The sequence below is a fragment of the Eutrema salsugineum genome, unplaced genomic scaffold (assembly GCF_000478725.1).
Source record: "Eutrema salsugineum unplaced genomic scaffold, Eutsalg1_0 scaffold_15, whole genome shotgun sequence".
NCBI lineage: Eukaryota > Viridiplantae > Streptophyta > Magnoliopsida > Brassicales > Brassicaceae > Eutrema > Eutrema salsugineum.
The window spans coordinates 5,912,540-5,932,497 of record NW_006256867.1 but is presented as its reverse complement, the minus strand read 5'-3'; the positions used below and the strand labels follow the sequence as shown (position 1 = coordinate 5,932,497).

Here is a 19,958-nt window from a genome sequence, read left to right as displayed (position 1 = left end):
GGACGATCTCAAGTGTTCCGGAAACAAGACGTAATCCTCGTGATTCTAGACGAAGACACCGGAGGTTGAATCGCATTGCAAGTCCTTCGTCCCACGCGATCAAAGTGAGGGTTTTGGCTGCACCAAACCATCTGTCCGAGTTGCTGTCCACAGGTGAGGGTTCCTCCATGATCCCAGCTCCAAGTTGTTCCAAAAAGCCTCCAAATGACCTGAGAACACTCCAAAAATTCAGGACACTCTAGGACCTAATGCAAATCCTAGACAAAGATAGAACCAAGGACAAACTCTAACAAAACTAGCTAAATGTATGCATGAGACTCAATCTTTGGACAAAAAATGCAATCCTAATGATAACACCGGATTTTGACCATTTTTATGGATCATTTTAATATCTTTTACAGGTGTTTTTACTTCATTTTTAAAGGTTTTCAAAGGATTTCTATGTTTCCGGACTTTAAAAGACTTTTCAGGTAATTTGGGATAAAGAGGCACAAAATGGAACAAAAAGACTCTTTTGGATAAATGCAGACCGTCAGAACTCTCATGGAGAGACGAAGATCTTCTCACCGTCAGATCACCCTCAAAATTGGAAAACTTATAGAAGAATCAACCAGCTTTCAAATGCACTTGATTTGGAGACATTCCAACGGTTGGATCTCAAGATATTTCATTAGCCCCGGAGCCATTCGAAGTCGGCCAGCAGCTCACGCGACCGCGGCCAACAACCTATTTGCCGCGGTCAGAAGCTTCCCGACCGCGGCCAACAAGCCAATTGCCGCGGTCACAACACTCCCGACCGTGGCATTCAAGCTCCGACTTAAAGCCCACTTATCTGAAGCCCAAAGTCATTCTCAGCCTCAATTCCGGAACCCTAGAGACCATGAAGCATTGGAGACTATAACTACATGTCATTTAGGTCGTTTTTAGAGAGAACCCTTCATACTTTACAGAAACCCTTTTCCTTTAGCCGTTTTTTATGAGATTTTTGTAGAAGATTGTTCAAGTCCGAGTTCTCCAATAGAGAAGCTTTCTTTATCTCTTTTCTTTACTGTTTTTCATTACTTTTATTAAAACCAATGATGATGTCGAACTCAGCCATGTCTGAGTAGATCCCGAGTTGGGCTTAGGGTTCCCGAAAGGGGCTCTCATAATCGATTAAGACATCTAGGTTTATAGATCTGGGATTTCGACCTGTTCTCTGTTTATTCTTGTTCTTATTGCATGTATGCTTGATTGATCACCTAGTATCTGATCTAGATAGTTAGTATTGCGAAAGTTTTCATTAAGTATCAGCCCTAGAATGAAACAGGCGATTTTTCCGTAGGAGTGGAAACCTACCTGCGGCGAGATCGTGAGTATTTACCAGTCTTGTGCAGCTCTTGCGTTCTCTCCCTTCCAGGGCCAGAGTGGAAACCTACTGGTCAGGGTTGCGAGAAACAGTTGGTTATGATCACGACAGTGACGTAGTCATACCGCCGTACTCTAGCTCTAGATCCCATATATCGTTATCTGTCAATCCCAATCTATCCACCTTAGTGTTAAAACCGATTATGATCCCTTAGAGTTCCCAAAAGCTCAGCGTTTTTAGCCATAGTTTACAATTCCATTGATTTTTACTTGCTTTCTTAGACCTGCATTTCAATTTCCTTAGTTCGTTATTTACTTGCTTTATTTACCTTTCATGCGATATTTTACTTGCCTTATTTTTGTTTAGTTCGATATTTTACTTATTCCATTTACATTTCATTCGATTTTCTTTACTTGCTTTTTAGGATAGATTTATTTGCTTTCTTTTGTTTTAGTTTAATTCGCAAGAAAAACAACCAACCTTTAAAACCAATTTAGTCTAGACATAAAGTTAAAAACCGTAGAAGAATACCAGGCACACAAATCTCTGTGGATTCGATCCCTAAATACTACAACTGATTAGCTGTGCACTTGCAGCTTTCATTTGTTTTGTTAAGGGTAAAACTTGTTCCCTCACGTAGTTGACACGAGCACTCATCACCTAGATATGACAAATTATGAATATATCACCGAGCAAGGTCAGGGAAAAGATCATAAGGTCTGGTAGTCATTGTCCCCAATCCGAGCTTAGCCAACAGATGCAGAAGCTCAAAATCCAAACCCAGACGTCGCATATCGAGAATGTCCAGAAATCGGGTAGGGACCATCTCAACGTTCAGCCAAACATTGTAGAAAAGCGTGTCATAATCGTCCCAGTCATCAGAAATCGGCCTATGGAGGCACTCGACACTCTCGGACACCCTCTTGGGAGAGTCGTCCCAAACTCGCCTGGAAGAGATGCACACCTTCTCTCGTTTAGGCCAAGGGGGCCGAATCCTCTCAGCAGGTGAGTCAGGTGCAGCAGGAGGCGATGGTGGTGGTGAGGCAGAGCGAGCTCGTGGTGGTGCAGCAGGTCGAAGATGGGAAGATGTGAACGCTTGCAAATCCTGGAGTCTTGGAATTTGACCAGGTAGCGAGAACCTGCGAGTACCGCATTGACGATCCCGCGTTGCCACAGATCGCCTACCAAAGCCTTGACGTGATCGCCAAGGTTGAATGTCACCGTGTCTGTGGATTGCGAGCGGGAGGCGTTGGACCTACATTATCGTTTGCGTGGTGGCATCTGCAAATTTCAAAACAGAGCTAACCAAACAAGGAAGAAAAACAGTAAGTTAGCCAAAGTGAGAACCATGAATTGGCTATTCCAGCATTCCCTGCTATCAAGAGAAACAAGCCTAGCAGCACAATCACCAAAGTTCACCTAAATTCAGTTCTGAAACTCTACATGCGAAAATTTCGAACAAGAGTTGTCATGAAGAACAAAATTCAAAAAATATGCCAATTAATCAATGAGAAGTGCATGAGAGTGTCGAAATATGCTCTATATCAGCCTCAAAGTGAGAAATCGAGTAACAGAACAACCCATAGAGAGCAAATTCGACATTCCATACCTGAAAACCGAAATCAAAAAAGTGAAATTTCGAGTGGCTTATCTTGTTGAAGTGGCAAATCGATGGAAGAAATAGAAAGAGGGTGAAAATCCAATGAAGTTAGGCTTTTGAAACACTCAAATCCATGAAAAATTGAGTGAATCGGGTTTTGATGAATGAAAGGGAGGCTATGGTGTCGAGTGCGGCTAAGGGAGGAGGGTGGTGAGTGAGGGTTTTAAATAAAAAGGGGGAAAAAAGAGACTTACCTGTTTGTTAGTGACGAGCGACACCGTAGGTGGTGTCGCGCGACACTTGTACGTCGTGAACCAAATCTCTTTGTGCCCGATCCAACTCCCGATTCCACTCCGGTTCTGGATTTCCGGTTAAGCTAATTCCAATTTTTTTTCTTTTTTTAAAACAGAAACAAGTGAAAAACGACACTGATTCTGGTGTCGCTCGACACTAATCTCTGCATCACTTAAATCACGAAAACCAAAAACGAAAATTAGCTGAAACAAAAAGACTTATGTACAGACTTACCAGTGGATTGCCTTCCACCCAGCGCTTGTTTAAAGTCATTAGCTTGACTTGATGGTGATTTAGGCAGGAGGTGCACCATCCAGAGGAACGATGTGTCCATCTGGAATCGCAGCTTTGGCCCAGTAGTGTTTCACCCTTTGTCCATTCACTGTGAAGAGGACGATGGCACCATAGGGTCGAACCTCCTTGACTATGAAAGTACCTGACCAACGAGAACCCAGTTTACCAGGAAACAATTGCAAACGAGAGATATATACAGAAGTACCTGGTCATTCGGTTTGAATTGCCTGGAGAGGATTTTCGAATCGTGATACGCCTTGGTCCTCTCCTTGTACAGCTTCGAGTTCTCATAGGCATGATGCCTGATTTCGTCCAACTCGTTCAGCTGTATCAGTCTCCTAACTGCAGCAGACTTGATGTCGAAATTCATCATCTTTATCGCCCATGCTGCCTTATGTTCGATCTCCACTGGAAGGTGACAAGGCTTTCCATAAAGCAGGTGGAAAGGTGTGGTGCCTAGGGGCGTTTTGAACGCTGTCCTGTACAGCCATAGTGCATCGTCCAACTTCGCAGCCTAGTCCTTCGGAGTTTTATCCACTGTCTTCTCCAAGATCTCCTTGATCTGTTGATTCGAGACTTCGACCTGTCCACTCGTCTGAGGTGATAAGGAGTTGCAACTCCATGATGAACTCCATGTTTCCTTAGGAGTTTTTCAAAAACCTTGTTAATAAAGTGAGAACCACCATCACTTATAACAATTCGAGGCACTCCAAATCGAGGGAAGATGATGGTCTTGACATCTTAAGAACCACTGAAGAATCGTTGGTGGGGCTGACAATGGCTTCGACTCACTTAGATACATAATCAACAGCAACCAGGATGTACTTATTCCTATAAGAAGACGGAAAAAGACCCATGAAATCGATACCCCAGCAGTCGAATACTTCAACCTCAAGGATGAAATTCTGTGGCATCTCATGTCGCTTGCTGATGTTCCCTCTCCTTTGACAAGCATCACACTGTGAGACTAAGGCATGCACGTCGCGAAACATTGTAGGCCACCAAAACCTGCTTGAAGAACCTTAGACACTGTTTTAAAGGTCGCGAAGTGTCCAGCATATTCAGATCCATGACAATGAAACAGTACCTCTGGAACTTCTGACTCTGCAATGCATTATGCATCGTCTGTAAATCCCATCAGAACAGTGCTTGTACAGATATGGCTCGTCCTAGTGATATCTCCTTAGCTCTCTCAAGAACTTCTTCTTCGCATAGCCCTTATAGTTCTCAGGCTCGGCCTCTGCAGTAAGATAATTGGCAATATCAGCATACCATGGACGTTGGGTGGCAGATACAGCAGCTGAACTGATTCAGGAAGTCTGCTTCGAATTTGAGAAGTCTTTGTGTTCTGCTGCGCAAGGTGTCGCGCGACACTAGTGGTGGTGTCGCTTGACACTAACGTTTCTCCAACTCGAAAAGCGTGCAATTCTTCGTCAAATCTGCTCTGAAATCCAGTTTCCACATAGTATACATTCTCCTCTGGCAGAAAATCATTTATGGGTACGTCCTCTTCAACTCTGATGCGTGAGAGATGGTCTGCGACACCATTCTCAACTCCCTTCTTATCCTTAACCTCAATGTCGAATTCCTGGAGAAGTAAAACCCATCGCAGTAACCTCGGCTTCGCATCTTTCTTCTGCATTAAAGTATTTGAGTGCAGAATGATTTGTATGCACAATCACCTTCGATCCCTCAACGTAGGGACGAAATTTTTCGAATGCAAAGACCACAGCTAACAATTCTTTCTCGGTGGTCGCATAATTCCTCTGAGCACCATCCAAGGTTCGACTGGCATAGTAAACTGCATGAATTTTCTTGTCCTTTTTGTGTCCCAGAACAGCTCCTACTGCGAAATCACTAGCATCACACATCACCTCAGAAAGCAAATTCCAATCAGGGGGCTGCACAATAGGCGCGCTTATCAACGCTGATCTGTTCAAAAGCAGCAAGACACTCATCTGTGAACTCAACTTGACGTCCTTGCACAGCAGAACAGTAAGTGGTCTTGCGATCTTGCTGAAATCCTTGATAAATCTGCAATAAAACTCAGCATGTCCCAAGAAAATCCTTACTGATTTTGCAGAGTCTGGTGGTTGCAAGTTTGTCATCACGTCGATCTTCGCACGATCTATCTTAATCCCAGCTTCTGAAACTTTGTGCCCAAGAACAATCCCATCTCTGACCATAAAGTGGCACTTTTCCCAATTAAGGACCAAGTGCTTCTCTTCACATCGAGCTAAAACCTTGCAGAGATTGTCCAGATAGTCTTTAAAAGATGATCCGTAAACTGAGAAATCATCCATAAAGACCTCCATGAAATCCTCAATCATGTCAGTAAAGATGGACATCATACATCGCTGAAAAGTCGCAGGAGCATTACAAAGTCCAAAAGACATTCTGCGATATGCGAACGTGCCGTATGGACATGTAAAGGTGGTCTTCTCCTGATAATCTGGGTGGATTGGAATCTGGAAAAATCCTGAGTACCCATCGAAGAAGCAGTAGTATGGATGATTTGCCAATCTCTCTAACATCTGATCGATGAAAGGCAGAGGGAAATGATCTTTCCTGGTTGCTGTGTTTAGCTTCCGGTAATCGATATACATCCTGTGTCCAGTCACTGTTCGCGTCGGAATCAGCTCATTCCTCTCATTCTTCACAACTGTGACTAAACCATGTGCACTAGACTGACCCAACCACTGTCTGAAATCGGATAGATGATCCTAGCTTCCAGCAGCTTTATGATCTCCTTCTTCACCACTTCCTGCAGGTTCGGATTCAGCCTCCTCTGGTGTTCAATCGACGACTTCGTCTCATTCTTCAGGTGAATCCGATGCATGCACAGGTCCGGAGAGATGCCTGAACTATCATCAAGAGAATAGCCAAGAGCTTTGCGAAACTTGCGCAGCTTGCTTAGCAGTAAAGTGAGCTCTGCATTGTTTAAGGAAGCATTGACAATAACATGATAAGTGGAATTAGGTCCCAAGAATGTGTACCTCAAGCTTAGGAGCTTTCTCTTCACTCCAATCGCTGATCTTTTTGCCTTTTGCAGGAATTTCGATTGGTTCCTCTTGAGCTACCAACTGCATCACCTGCTCGCTTGCGTCCAGCATCTTGACATATGATGGTGTAATTTTGTCCAGGTGCTCCGCTTCAGATGCAGACGAGATCAGAGGTCTCTCCAAAAGGTCTGCAGGGTACATCTCCTGGAACATCTCCTCTGCAAAGCCGGTGAGAGTGTCGACGTAGAATGTCTGACCATCGATGGTGGAATTCTTCATCAGCTTGTCCATGTCAAAGTTCATGACCAAGTCTCCAACATTCAAAGAAATTATGCCCTTCCTCACATCGATGATAGCGCCTGCAGTCGCTAGAAAAGGTCTCCCAAGGATAAGAGGATCCTTAGGTTCTTCTCCATACTCCAGGACAACGAAATCGGTTGGTATCATGTAATCTCCAAACTTGATTGGAATATCTTCCAGCACTCCTTCAGGTGTCCTCGTCGATCGATCAGCTAGGATAAGAGAGATCCTCGTTAGCTTGAAGTTAGTCATGCCGAGATTGACAGCGACTGAGTACGACATGAGATTGACACTTGAACCCAGATCACACAGCGATCTCTTGAATCTCTCCGTGAAGATGGAGCAATCCAAGACAAAGCTTCTTGGATCAGACAACTTCTCTGGAATCCTGTTCTGAATCACAGCACTGACTTGCTCAGAAATCATCATCACTCCCTGTTCATGGCTGATATTATTGGTCACCATTCGCTTCACATAACGCCTAATAACAGGAGTGATTTTCACAGCATCAACCAAAGGTATCTCAATCCCAAGCTTTTCCATCAAAGCTTTGCACCTTGCATCATCTAGCTCTTGATTGGACTTCATAGGGCTCCTTGGGTAAGGAACCTTAGGTTTGTAAACCTTTTCCTCAGCAGATTTCGGACTTGGAGCAATATCAGCTTTGCTCTGCGATTGGTGACGCGCAACACTGGTTGTGGTGTCGCTCGACACCGGCTCTGCAACTTCAGGAACTTATTCAGGATCTTCCAAATCCACGACTTCAGCAGCAGGTGGCGTCTTTTTGGGCTCAGAAATCAAATTTTTACCACTCCTCAACGTGATGGCACTGCAGTGGTGTCTTGGATTTGTGTCAGTCTTTCCAAGAAGAAAACCTTCTTGTCGTTTCACAGACCCTGCAGTCTGAGCAACCTGCGTATCCAACTGCTTGACATGGGTGTTCAAAGCCTCGATTTTCCCATTCAGATCAAGGTAGAGAGCATCCATCTTTCCATTGAAGTCCACAGTGAGCTTCTGCTGTCCTTCCAGAATTTGTTCCAGCATAGACTTCACCTCATTGTCAGGAGTTTGAAGTTGAGCTGAAGGAGTGATGTAGTTTCAGGAAAAACTGTTGTTGGAATAAGGCTTCTGGTATTGAGGCTTAGGCGTGTAACCAGAGAACTTCAGATTGCTGTTGAAGGTACTCCTCTGATTGTTTCCACTGTAGCTTATGTTACCTTGCTGATTACCAAACCTCTGACCCTGAAACCCCGATCCATTGATAAAGTTGACATCTTCCTCCTCAGCTTCTGATGTGCTTGTCGTGTTGAGGGTTGTCAAGTTTTACCCTAAATGAAATCAATAGCCGCAAGTGCACAACTGATCGATTGTAGTACTTAGGGATCGGATCCACAGGGAAGAAGGATCTTTCCTGCAAAAGCCTTCGAAAGAAATATAAAGTAAGGAAGTCTAGGAACCAGGCGAGTTTTGTGAGGGTTTTGGTGGTGTGTTTAAAACGTAAAAACGAATTTTAAAGAGAAATTACGGGAATTAAAATGACCTAATAACTAAACTTAACGAAAAAGGGTAAAAACGAGAAAAACGGCTAGACCTAATTGCTAAGTGAAAATCGATTGAAAGAGTAAAGATACTAGACTAAAGCTTGAATGAAAATTGGTGTAAATCTATAAGAAAAGAGGCGCTGGGGTTCAGAGAAGTTTTCTTAGGGGTACGAACGATTCAAAACATTGCTAGAGAGTAAATTTGATAAGATCTTAGCTTAAAATTTTCGAACTGGAGTCACGGACGTATGAATACGCCACTGTCGTGATCATAGACAACTATCTCTCTCAACCCTGACCAGTAGGTTTCCACTCTAGCCTTGGAAAAGAAGAGATGCATTATGTTTAAGACTCGTCAGCATTCACAAATCGCCCATAGGTAGGTTTCCACTCCTATGTTTGTTTTGCTCTCCCAAACTAGATCTGACACCGGATGAACACTTTCGTGTCACCAAGCATCTGAATCAGATTGTAGTTCATGACGCTACTCTCATGCAGTAAAAACGAATTCAGAAGAAAAAGTTATAAGATTCGGCTCAAAAGCTCATGGAATCCTCACCGAACATATAAATCCCCATCGAAAATCCCTTAGACCCAACAATAAAACTACTCAGACATGATGAACAAAATCAAAAACATAGTATTAAAAAGTAGAATAGAAACCGAAATTGAAAAAGAAAGAACAAGGGTTCAAGAGACAAATCTCTCTCTCCCTTGAATCTGTAAATTGTGTTTTGCTAGTTTTCGTTGAACTGACTTGTATCCTCTTTCGCATTTTTCATAGTGTATAATATAAACTCTCATCATTAACATTTTTTCCGCATATTTACATGTGACATTTTCATTCAAGTTAGGATAATATGCACAGTTAAGTTACTCACCTCTTTCGCATTTTTCATAGTGTATAAACTCTCATCATTAACATTTTTCGCATATTCAAATGTGATATATTCATTCAAGTTAGTATAATATGCATAGTCATGTTATTCACTTATTTGTTGACAAAGTTTTTGTGTGCAATGACAATTACATGCTCCTAGAAATTTATGAATAGACCACAATCCTCAGAGGTTAATTAGTATATGGTTTCAATATTTAATAACCAGGCAAAACCAAAAACGGAAGAAAGCTCAGTTTACCCGTTTTCGTTAAGTTTAGTTATTAGGTCATTTTACCTACCGTATTTTCTCTTTAGGATTCGTTTTTACGTTTTAAACAAACCACCAAAACCCTCACAAAACTCGCCTGGTTCTAGACTTCCTTACTTTATATTTCTTTCGAAGGCTTTTGCAGGAAAGATCCTCCTTCCCTGTGGATTCGATCCCTAAGTACTACAATCGATCAGTTGTGCACTTACGGCTATTGATTTCATTTACGGTAAAACTTGACACTCTCGACACACACCGCATCAGAGAATTATCTAAGTTAAAATCCTAGAATTCCAAATCCCTTTGCAAATCCTACAGATTTAAACCAGCTTTAATGCACAAGTTCGATATGTTCACAAAGCATATAAACCAAATTCCTTTGTGAATAGCTACTTTGCTCACCTTAGGTTCTTTCCAGTTATTCAATTACACTTCCATGTCAATTAAGCAACCTAAGATCTAAGTTGTAGGTGATCAGTCCAGAATTAGCTTTAAGAACAACCTATGGTGAAGAACTAATCAGATTATGAACCCTAACTAAATCAATTAGTCAAGCATCCAGAGAAAACCTTAATGAGAACCCTAAACCTAACAAGCTAACTACTCAGACATGGATATTGAAACAACACACATGATTGAATAGATTGCAATAAGAAGATGAATAAAATAAACAAAGGGGTTTGAAATCTTCTCTCTAAACGAACAGAGTTCAGACTTGTCTCCCCAAGCTCTCAAAATCGCAAAAGCCGAAAAAGTAAGAAGATATCTTGCTCGAACATCTAAGGTCCAGTTCAAAAGACTAAAAACCCTATTTATATCTCTAAAACACGTCTTGGGCTTCTCTGGAAACTTCTGGGCCTAACTCCTTCAAACAGGAAAAAATGCACATGATTTGTCCTTCGCGAATTTGATCCTGATTTAGCTCCAAAGTGCTCCAAAATCTCCAGTTAAGCTCCAGACATACCCAAGACCTGTAAAGACCCCAAAAGACTCGAAAAACACTAAAAAGACTCTATAAATAAGACCTATACCATGGTTAAAAACCATAAAAACCATGATATATCACACCGCTAAAGTCGTTAAAGCAGTTACTTAAATGAAGTCATTTTAAATATAATTGTTAAACAAATATCACTTAGACTAATAGCGTAGACATACATAGTAGACTTCTAGCGTAGACTTCCAATGTAGACTTCCGGAAAACAATAGCAGCCTTGTCGTTCTATTCCGGAGCCTTCTTGTTATTGTCCTGGTGAATCTTCGACGTCTAAGTGAGACACATAAAAGTTTAGTAAATAAATCTGTTAATTTTGTAAAGGACATTATTAGATGAGTAGCTCAACTTACACAATTCGGTAGGGTATGACCAGGTTGCTTGCATTGTGAGCAGCTGTATAGTTTGTACAGCTTCCTTGACTTCTTGCTTTTCCTCCTAGCAATTTCTAGCCATGATTGCCACCGAGACTTCGTCCTTCTGCTTGGTTTGCGGCGAATGTCTGTCTGGTGGCAGACATAGTGATATCTGGACTCCTTGGACCACTGAAATTTGGGGATATATGTTGACGGAGTATGCAGCAAACAAGTAGTTTTTCGAGTAAGTAGGACATACAAGGGAATCCACAGCTATCCCACCGGCTAATGCAGCTGCAATAGGATGTGAAAAAGAGGTTTTCTCGATATAAAACACACCACATTCACACATTCCAAATCAACAAGACAATTCTTGTTTCCTCCTTTCACATAGTATCTCCAAGTGTCAATTCGTTCCACCTCCATTGCATCTGCATAATGTCCACGAATCGCTAGCAAATAATCAACTCTCCGAGTATTATGTGTTGTGAGACTCAAAGCATCCTCTCTGCGTTTTAAAAACCACCGACCGAGCTTCTCTTGTTTGAAATCAAAGAGAATGATATGGGATAGCCACATGCCTTCTTAAGTGCAGCATTTATAGACTCTGCGACATTGCTAGTCTTAATATTGTATCTGTCTCCAACAAAATGAACTCGGGACCAAAGGGAGACATCCGCTTCTTCCAAATAGTCAGCAAGCTCAGGCTTGATCTGTCCTAACTCTGCCATGTACTGGTTGTCGCATAGAGGTTGTAAGCATAAGCCACACATATGACCAAGTACAGCAATTGCTTCCCCTTATACGTTGTTACTATGTTATGTTGTAGATGATAGTAGAATATCCCTCGTTTAGCCCATGGGAAAACAATTTGACAAGCTTTCTTAATAGAAAGATGCCTGTCAGAAACTATCACCCAAGGATAATCATCTGAGACACATTCACGCAGTTTAGAAAAAAATCATTCCCATGAAGCATCATCTTCACCATCAACAATTCCAAAGGCCAAAGGAAATATCTGAAAGTTTCCATCTTGTGTGGTGGCCACCAACAAAGTAACTTTGTATTTCCCTGTTAGATGACATCCATCCACCACAATAACTCTTCTCATGTACAGAAAATCTGCAATCAATGCTCCAAATGCGAGAAATAGATATTTGAATTTGTTACTGGAATCTACATGAAGAGCTGATACAGTTCCCAGATTGGCTTTGTTAACTGAATGTAGGTAAGCTGGGAGACTCGCATATCCATCTTCAGCTGTTCCTCTGACCAATTGTTGGACATATATCAAAGATATGTATGAAGTAGTGTAATCCATCTTGATGCCAAACATATGCTTCATTGAATCCTTGACATGTTGTGGTGTAAGACCATCAATGATGCCCAAATGGCTTATAAACAGCTTGCCAATATACTTCGGAGTAGACTTCCCACGCTGAGCTATTCGCTGTCCTATTGAACATGTGTGGTCTTTCACATATTTTGTCACCCAAAACGTGGATGCATCATTCTTCACACTTGCTCTAACCATCCAAGCACATCCTTCCACTCGACATTTGGCCACAAACAAGGTCTTCGTAGACTTCTCTGTTTTAAAAGCAAATTTTAACATGATCGCAGTCAATCTAACCTCTGATAACAGCTTGTTCTTTGTATGGAAACTTGCCCTAACATATATAATATCAGACCATGACATGGGCGTGCTTCCTGTTTCACCATATCTGTTTCTGAAATTATCAATACAGACTCCATCTTCATCATCATCTTCTTCTTTCACTTTACCGTAGACACTGTAATCTTCCCCGTCAGAGTAAGCTGCATCTTCTCCATCTTCTCCATCCTCGTTCACATCAGAACTTGCTGCCTCATCATCGGTAGAATGTTCTGAATTTTCCTCAGACTCCTCACCTAAATTTTCATCTGAGCCTTCCTGGTTCTCCTCAGTATCCATCTCCACTCGGCTTGACACACAAAGACGTACCATATGCACTCTGGTTAACGCAATCAAGCTTGAAACTTGTCTGTCATTGGTGACATGCATTGGAGGTTTATCTTGAGCCATAGTTTGCAACATTGAGTCTGGTAGTGAGTAGGTTAACTCGATGAGCTCAATCTTCTTGTCCAAGTTATAAGCATCTCGCGCCATCTCAGTAAGCTCCCCCAGGGTGCAACCATCGTTAAAAAAAAATACATTCTTCCACCTTTACCCATGTCAACCACAAAATGCCATGAATTCTCCTCAATCTTCCATTCCCCGTACACAACAGAAATTTGAGCCATTCTCTGAAAAAATAACCACATAAACCATATTAGCAAACACTGCAGAAAGACTTTTGTAGCAAGAGTAGACTTCTCCCGCAAAGAACATTAGTTGACTAAATGATGAAGTCTACTTTGATAAGCTAAGTAGCTTAAAAATTAAAACTTCTGATTCAACAATAAATATCGAATGAAATGAAATGAAATTCACTGGGTATTTCAATCACTTACTAAAAAGAATTTCTAATCCAAAAATTTGAAAAAATACTTTATAATTGCCTAAAACGCATTTTTTTTTTAAAATGCAATAAGTAGACTTCGACAATAGACTTCAAACGTGGACTGAATGAGAAGTCTACTTTTTCATAGTGAAGTCTACGAAAGAAGTCTACTTAAAAACATGTTATTTTTGCAATTCACCAATTCGTTGACTTTTCCTTGAGTAGACTTACGGCCAAAAAGGTTACTTTAGCATTTGACCGAGCCATTGACTAACAAAGTAGACTTATATCGTATACTTCATGTAAGAGTATACTTTTCTGACTGTCTACTTTTGAAGTCTACTTTTTCAATAAAAGTCTACAAAAAAATAAGTTATTTTTGCAATTAAATGTCTTCAGTAGACTTCACATGAAAGTCTACTAAAAAAAGATTACTTCTAAGTTTGACTGGAAAACATAAGTAGACTTTCGAAAGAAAATTACATTATCTTGTAGATTAGAATTTTTTTTCCTAAAACAGTCTTGGTCTAGATTACTAATATTTAAGATCTACAATTTTGGCCACAAAATTTTTATGGTCCAGTCAATTAATGTATAAGGTTTACTTGTATGATATCTTACAAATAATAAAGGTTTATTTATATAAACATTCTGTAATATCTTACAAGTAAAAGTTTATTATGTAAACACATATTCAAATAATAATATAGAAATATATGGGAAATTAGGATGGATAGTAGTTTCTTAAGTAAATAAAAACCATAAACTTTTATTCATTGTAAAAGACACTAACCCTTCCCCATCTAACTAAAATCATGCCATCCCTTTAGAGCTGGACAAAATTGCTACAATACTCTCTTTCGGTCAAAAAAATTCACACATACTTTCTTTTATTCTCTACTCTTCTTTTTTTTTTTTTTTTTTTTTTTGTAAACTCCAAATTACCTTTATTGAATAAAATACTCTCTACTAATCAGACACGAGTAATCCATTCCTTCTCCTCTCTTCTCCTAGAAATCAAAATCAATCGAAAAATCGATCTTTCCCTTTACAAATCGAGATCCATCCAGCTCCATTCCAAACACTCTCCCTCTCGCCGCGACGTCGAGCACCCTAACCTGGATTTACTTTTTTCTTTTGGCAACATTTAGTTAATTTTTGATCTGGATTTTACTTAGCATTTTCTTAATTTTTTAGCATTTGATTCAATCAGACAAGACTTAGCCAAACATAAGTGGATTAAAATAGAATATTTGAATTACAAATGAGGTTCTAGTACAAAGATCAGTTCACATATAAGCTATTACATTGTTTACACTAGACCTTCTACCAAGATTCTACCACCCCTTCTTTCATAGCCTTAGTCTGCACGCGCTGATCAGACATCCTTAGTAGCTGCATCCACAAAAGGAGGCATAAGCAACAGAATTTCTTAGTGAGAGCGGTCATGCCATCTCACCGAACCATATCAATAATCGCATCAAACATAGATCGAGTCAAATACTCATCAGAACAGAAAACTATCCGCGCATGATCATACACGCTTATCCGGCTGATCCTCTTGAAACCAGAAAAGCCTCGGCGAGCATCACAGCCGCGAGCGTCTTGCCTGATCTAGATCACCTAAGGTAGATCGATCAATAAGGTAGCCAGTAGAATATATCATGACAAGCACAAAATAACATGAAACAGATAAGCATCTAAACAAAAAATGACCAACCTAGGCCACATTCACGCACTCACTTTAGCTTTTCTCAGACAGATTCGGTAAAGACAGATTCTTGATTGCTCAGACACGTTCCCACGATTGCTCGGCTAGATCCTAACCACGCTCGATAAGATCTAAGTCGCTTTTGGCTACAATCAGATTTCTCTCGGCTACAGATCAATTCTCTCAGATAACTTTTCTTAGAACTTTATCTCTCAATCTTTCTGAGTTATTTGTCGCACAAAAGGTAGAAAATGAGCCAGAAGCCTTAATATATAGGCGCTCACTGTTTTTCCCGAAGAAAGCCGCCCAAAAACTGTTTCTGCGATCTTTTTACACGTTTCTTTGGCTAAAACTGCTCTTGCAAGTGTCTTTAGCCGAGAATAACCGTTCCTGTGTAATGCTTGCTCGGCTAAAATACAATAACTGTTCCCGCACTTTATCCTGAACGCGCTCACCTGATAATCGTTCCCGCGCACACCCAAAGCCGACAAAGGCTGTCTGCTCCCAACCAGCCTTGTCCGAATTCTTATTAAGTCCTGAAAAATTCAGCTTGTCGAAATATCTAGCTAAACTCCCCAAAAATCCCGGCCAGCTGATTTAAGCTCAGATAAAACTTGTTTTGGCTCGGCGAATGTTGAACTTAGCTCGGAATCACCTGAACAAACCCAATTTGTATCCAGCTAAACCCATTTTCTGACTTTTCTCAATTAACTCCTTTGATTTTCCATATTTCTTCTCTACATAACTCATAACTTCCTTAACCAATCTTCCAGCTTGATAAGATTTTCCCGAACACAAGTGTTACAAGTCTCCCTCAGTTAAGATTAGATTCGTCCTCGAATCTTTACCTTTGCTCGGTTTTCTTTCTTCTGCTTGGGCTGTTTTTCAAACAACTTAGAAATTTTTTCTTTCATACTTGATTTCGGTTCCCAAGTTGTTTCATCTTCCACATCACAATCCCAAACGACCTGAACCATCTTAACCTCCTTACAGCCAACAACCTTAACCCTTTGGCCTACAATCCAAACTGGTCTTCCCTCTATAGACAAGTTCCCTTGTAAGTCTGGTGGAGCTTCTGATGTAACAACATCCTTATTTTTTACGCACTTCATTAGCAAGAATACCTGGAACACTTTGTTGGTGAGTACGTGATCTAAAACGTAAAAAAAACAAGAAGCAAGTAATTATTTAGAACTAAACAAGCAAGACAACAAAGCAAAGACTCAAATTCAAATAAAAATAAAGCTAAACCTCCAGATGTGATCATTGATCAGGGTGCTTTCAATGTTTAATTCATGATGCTAAGAAAACAACGCAACACTTGCAATTCTTTAGTCTAGACTTCCAATTCAGATTAATTCATTCCCATGAAAAAAATCCCTTTGTTAACTACCTAATAAAGACTAATTCCCAATAGTGAATAAGCAATTAACAAGCATAAGATTCCAAGTCTAATATGACCAAACAGCCTTTTTGTGCATCAAAATAAGAGCTAAGATAGACTGAATCATATACATAAAGATATAGCAAGCATTCACTTGATCTCAAAATCAAATCAACTTAGAACTCAAAGAAAGATAATTTCTTTCCCAAGATAATGATCACTATATTAATCAGCATTCAAACCTTACTCTCATTAGTTGTAATGATGATCAATATGCATTAATAAACAGTTCTAAAATGTCATTTATATTCCAAATAAACATTCCTATGGCATTCAAAACATAAACCCTTAAGTTAGCTCTTTTAGACATTTCATCAAACACCTTGTGGGTGGAGAAATGTCTACGTTCTAGATCAAGCTTATAATGAGAGATCTAGCATTAAGAGCAGCTAACTAAGGAAAGGAAATGAGAATCTAGTGCTTAAAAATCATAAATCAATATCTAAGCACCTTAATCTACACACCTAGAAGCTTAAAAGTATACTACTCACTAATCATGCTTAACACACCTAATCTTTTGCAAGAGATGATGTTAAACATAATTAGAAGTAAAGATAAGAAGATAAGATGATAAGAAACAGATTTAGATTGATCAAAACCCAAATATATCTCTTAACAAATTCGTTTTTCACTAAAGGGGAAAAGATAACAGAACAGGAATCAAAGATAACTAGGGTTTTTACCCAAAAAAAGAATTTATAGAGTCTTGGACCGAACCAGGTCAACCTGGGACAAACCGGGTACTGACCTGGCTTTCTTGGGTTTCTGGAGTAAGGCCTTGGTGTCTTGAAGATCATCCATACCGAGGCCACACACCGAGGGGTCACAAATCTGGGCTGAAGCTTGATGAACTTTTCAAGAACATGATGAACTTTGGCTTTGATTAAGCTAAGGCATGTGAATCCGTGGAGCAAACTGTTTGTGAACTGGGTTTTACTCACAAAGGACCTCGGGGTCGTAAATTTCATTTGTGCAAAACATGCGTGTATCCAGGCCGAGGGGTTAGGCCGGGGGTCATGGTGAGGCATTGAGCATTTTTTGCGTGTAAGTGTTGCCTAGGTGTATCCAGGCCGAGGTGTCAGACCGAGAGAATGGCCAAAGTTTCGTAAATGTACCTTGGTGTAAAGATATACCAAGGGGTTACACCGAAGCACAAGAAAACACTTAGTACCCAACAGGCTCTTTTGAACCCTGAATGATATGCTTGTCTTCCGTTCTCAGTAACTCTAAGCTAAGCAATCCAAATGACCGAAAACCAAGTCCACAGGATAGATGACTCAATCAGCTCAAACTTTTGTGAAGGACTCAACTCGATCAGAGGTCGGCAAAGCTTTCCGGTAAGCCAATCTTTAAGGCGCATTGCACTGGTCAAGATTGGCTTCTAGACCTGTGCTTTTTCCGCTTTCGTTATATCCCATATCACAGCTCCAAATCTCTTGAATCTAAGTATTCTGGAAACTAAATTCAATGATCTCAAACTTTTGTAGAGACACCGGAGACTGGATCGGACGGGAAGGGCTTTGTTCTGTGTCATCTCTGAGGCGTATCAGATCGGTTTGGAATGGACGCGAGAAAGGTTCGTCTTCTGTTGGCCATATCTTTCGGCTCACTGCTCCAAATCCATTTATTCTAAATTTTCTGGAACCGGGACTCAATTCTATATATTTTATATGAAGACCTATGAAGCTGAATCAGACGGGAAGACTTTGGCCATTCTCTCAGTCTGACACCTCGGCACTGGAAATCTTTGAGGCGTATCGGCACTGGAAATTTTTGGCCGAGACTCGCGTACCGCGGTTCATGTTTGGGCTGAGGGATGTAAAATGCGGTATCGTTTTTGGCCGAGAAAAAGCTGGCCGTGGTACATGGTTTGGCCCATAGCCTCCAAAATGCCAATTTCATCATTTCTTCACCTTGTTTCACCTTTTCCACTCCAAGTGACCTCTAAAGTACCTATTTGACACTCCAAACATGCAAGACTCACTTGGACCTAATGAAAACTCCTAAATGTTAAAATAATGTCTAAATACCTAAAATTCTGTTTAAAATGCATACATGAGACTATGGATTGGGACTAAAACTGCATATTAAATTAGTCATTTTATGAATATATCAACTCCTCCACAATTATCCTTTGCTTGTCCTCAAGCAAAAAGAACAAATAAGAGAGAGGTTGTGAGTTTGAGAGTTCACATTTCCTATAAAGAGAGAAGTAACCACAAAAAGAATTCAAGCTCAGGGTCCAAGTTGTTAGTTCTAAAGTGCAATGCAAGACTCTAATTTGATGCAACAAGTTTAAACAATGATCTCCACAAGCATTCTTATTCCTCAGCCCTTTAAATTTCATTAAGCTTTTTATCATGTGAATTTTAGTGATACATATCTAAACAAGCAAATTTTGGCTAAGGGTGAGGTTATGAGACTAAAATGATCTCATTCGATGCACAATGGGTTTCATTCAACACAAGGGATCACTCAGTGAAGGAATGAACTTCAACAAAATAATAAGGGTTAAAAGCAACATATGCATACAAGAATAGACTTCCATCTACCCAATTCCTAGATTGTTTCTATCCTAACTCTAAACCCAATGAAGAACATTCCTAAGCTACCCTTTTTCCAAGGCTTTCTTTGCCTTCTTAACCCATTTATTCACTCTCTCTAGGGGATTTTTTTTCATTTCTTTTGCTGGTGTTAACTCTTTTTACACTTATCTCTTTTTCATTCTCACTTATCTAACCTCTTTCTTATCTCTTTTTAGACATTTGAGCTCTTTGGCTTCTTTTCTTTTCTTTTCTCTCTTTTTTTTTCTATTAGAGGCTAGAAACTTTTATTTCAAACTTTAGAGCTTTTCATTTCACAACACCACCATTCACTTTCTATCCCCTAGTTTCTCAACACATTCTTTCACTTTTTCCACCAAGTTGTTTTCATTTATAGCTCAATGATTTCCCAAGACCCCTTCCTTACTTGCCTAATCCTACTCTAGTCTCATGATGCAGAGCTAGAGCTACATGAAAGCCTACTCTTGTCGCTCTAAACCCAACACCTTTTTTCAAGTTCATTCAAAAACAAGGCCTCACATTCGCTCACTAGAGTGTTTTTGGCTTCAAAGATGGCTTAGTTAAAGGCAGTGGAAACTGTCTCAATGATAGAGATCAACTACTTGGACTAACAAGAGTGGTAAAAAGGATAAGATTGCCCAAATATGTATAATGGTATCCACAATGCTCATTCAAACATGCATCACATGATAATTGCAAATCAAGTTTAAGGTTTTCACTTGCTAAGGCTGAGTTTAATTCAAAGCTTGTATCAACAATCCTACACATTTCAAGTCTTGCAAGCATCAAAGAACTAACAACTAGGTCCATGAACTAAACTCTTGAAGTGATCTTCTCTCAAGGAAACCTATTATAACTATATGAATATGCAATCCTAGA

General features: G+C 40.2%; 1 protein-coding gene across 1 annotated transcript; it reads right to left on the bottom strand.

Moving 5' to 3' along the window:
• Positions 1–11,838: 11,838 nt before the first annotated feature.
• On the bottom strand, positions 11,839–13,026 carry LOC18022214. Its single transcript, XM_006405095.1, has one exon. The coding sequence runs from the start codon at positions 13,024–13,026 to the stop codon at positions 11,839–11,841; it is 1,188 nt and encodes a 395-aa protein (XP_006405158.1).
• Between the last annotated feature and the right edge of the window lie 6,932 nt (positions 13,027–19,958).

What these genes read in the sequence shown, in the direction of transcription:
- LOC18022214 (XM_006405095.1), bottom strand. Translation starts at nt 13,026, where the DNA reads ATGGCGCGAGATGCTTATAACTTGGACAAGAAGATTGAGCTCATCGAG.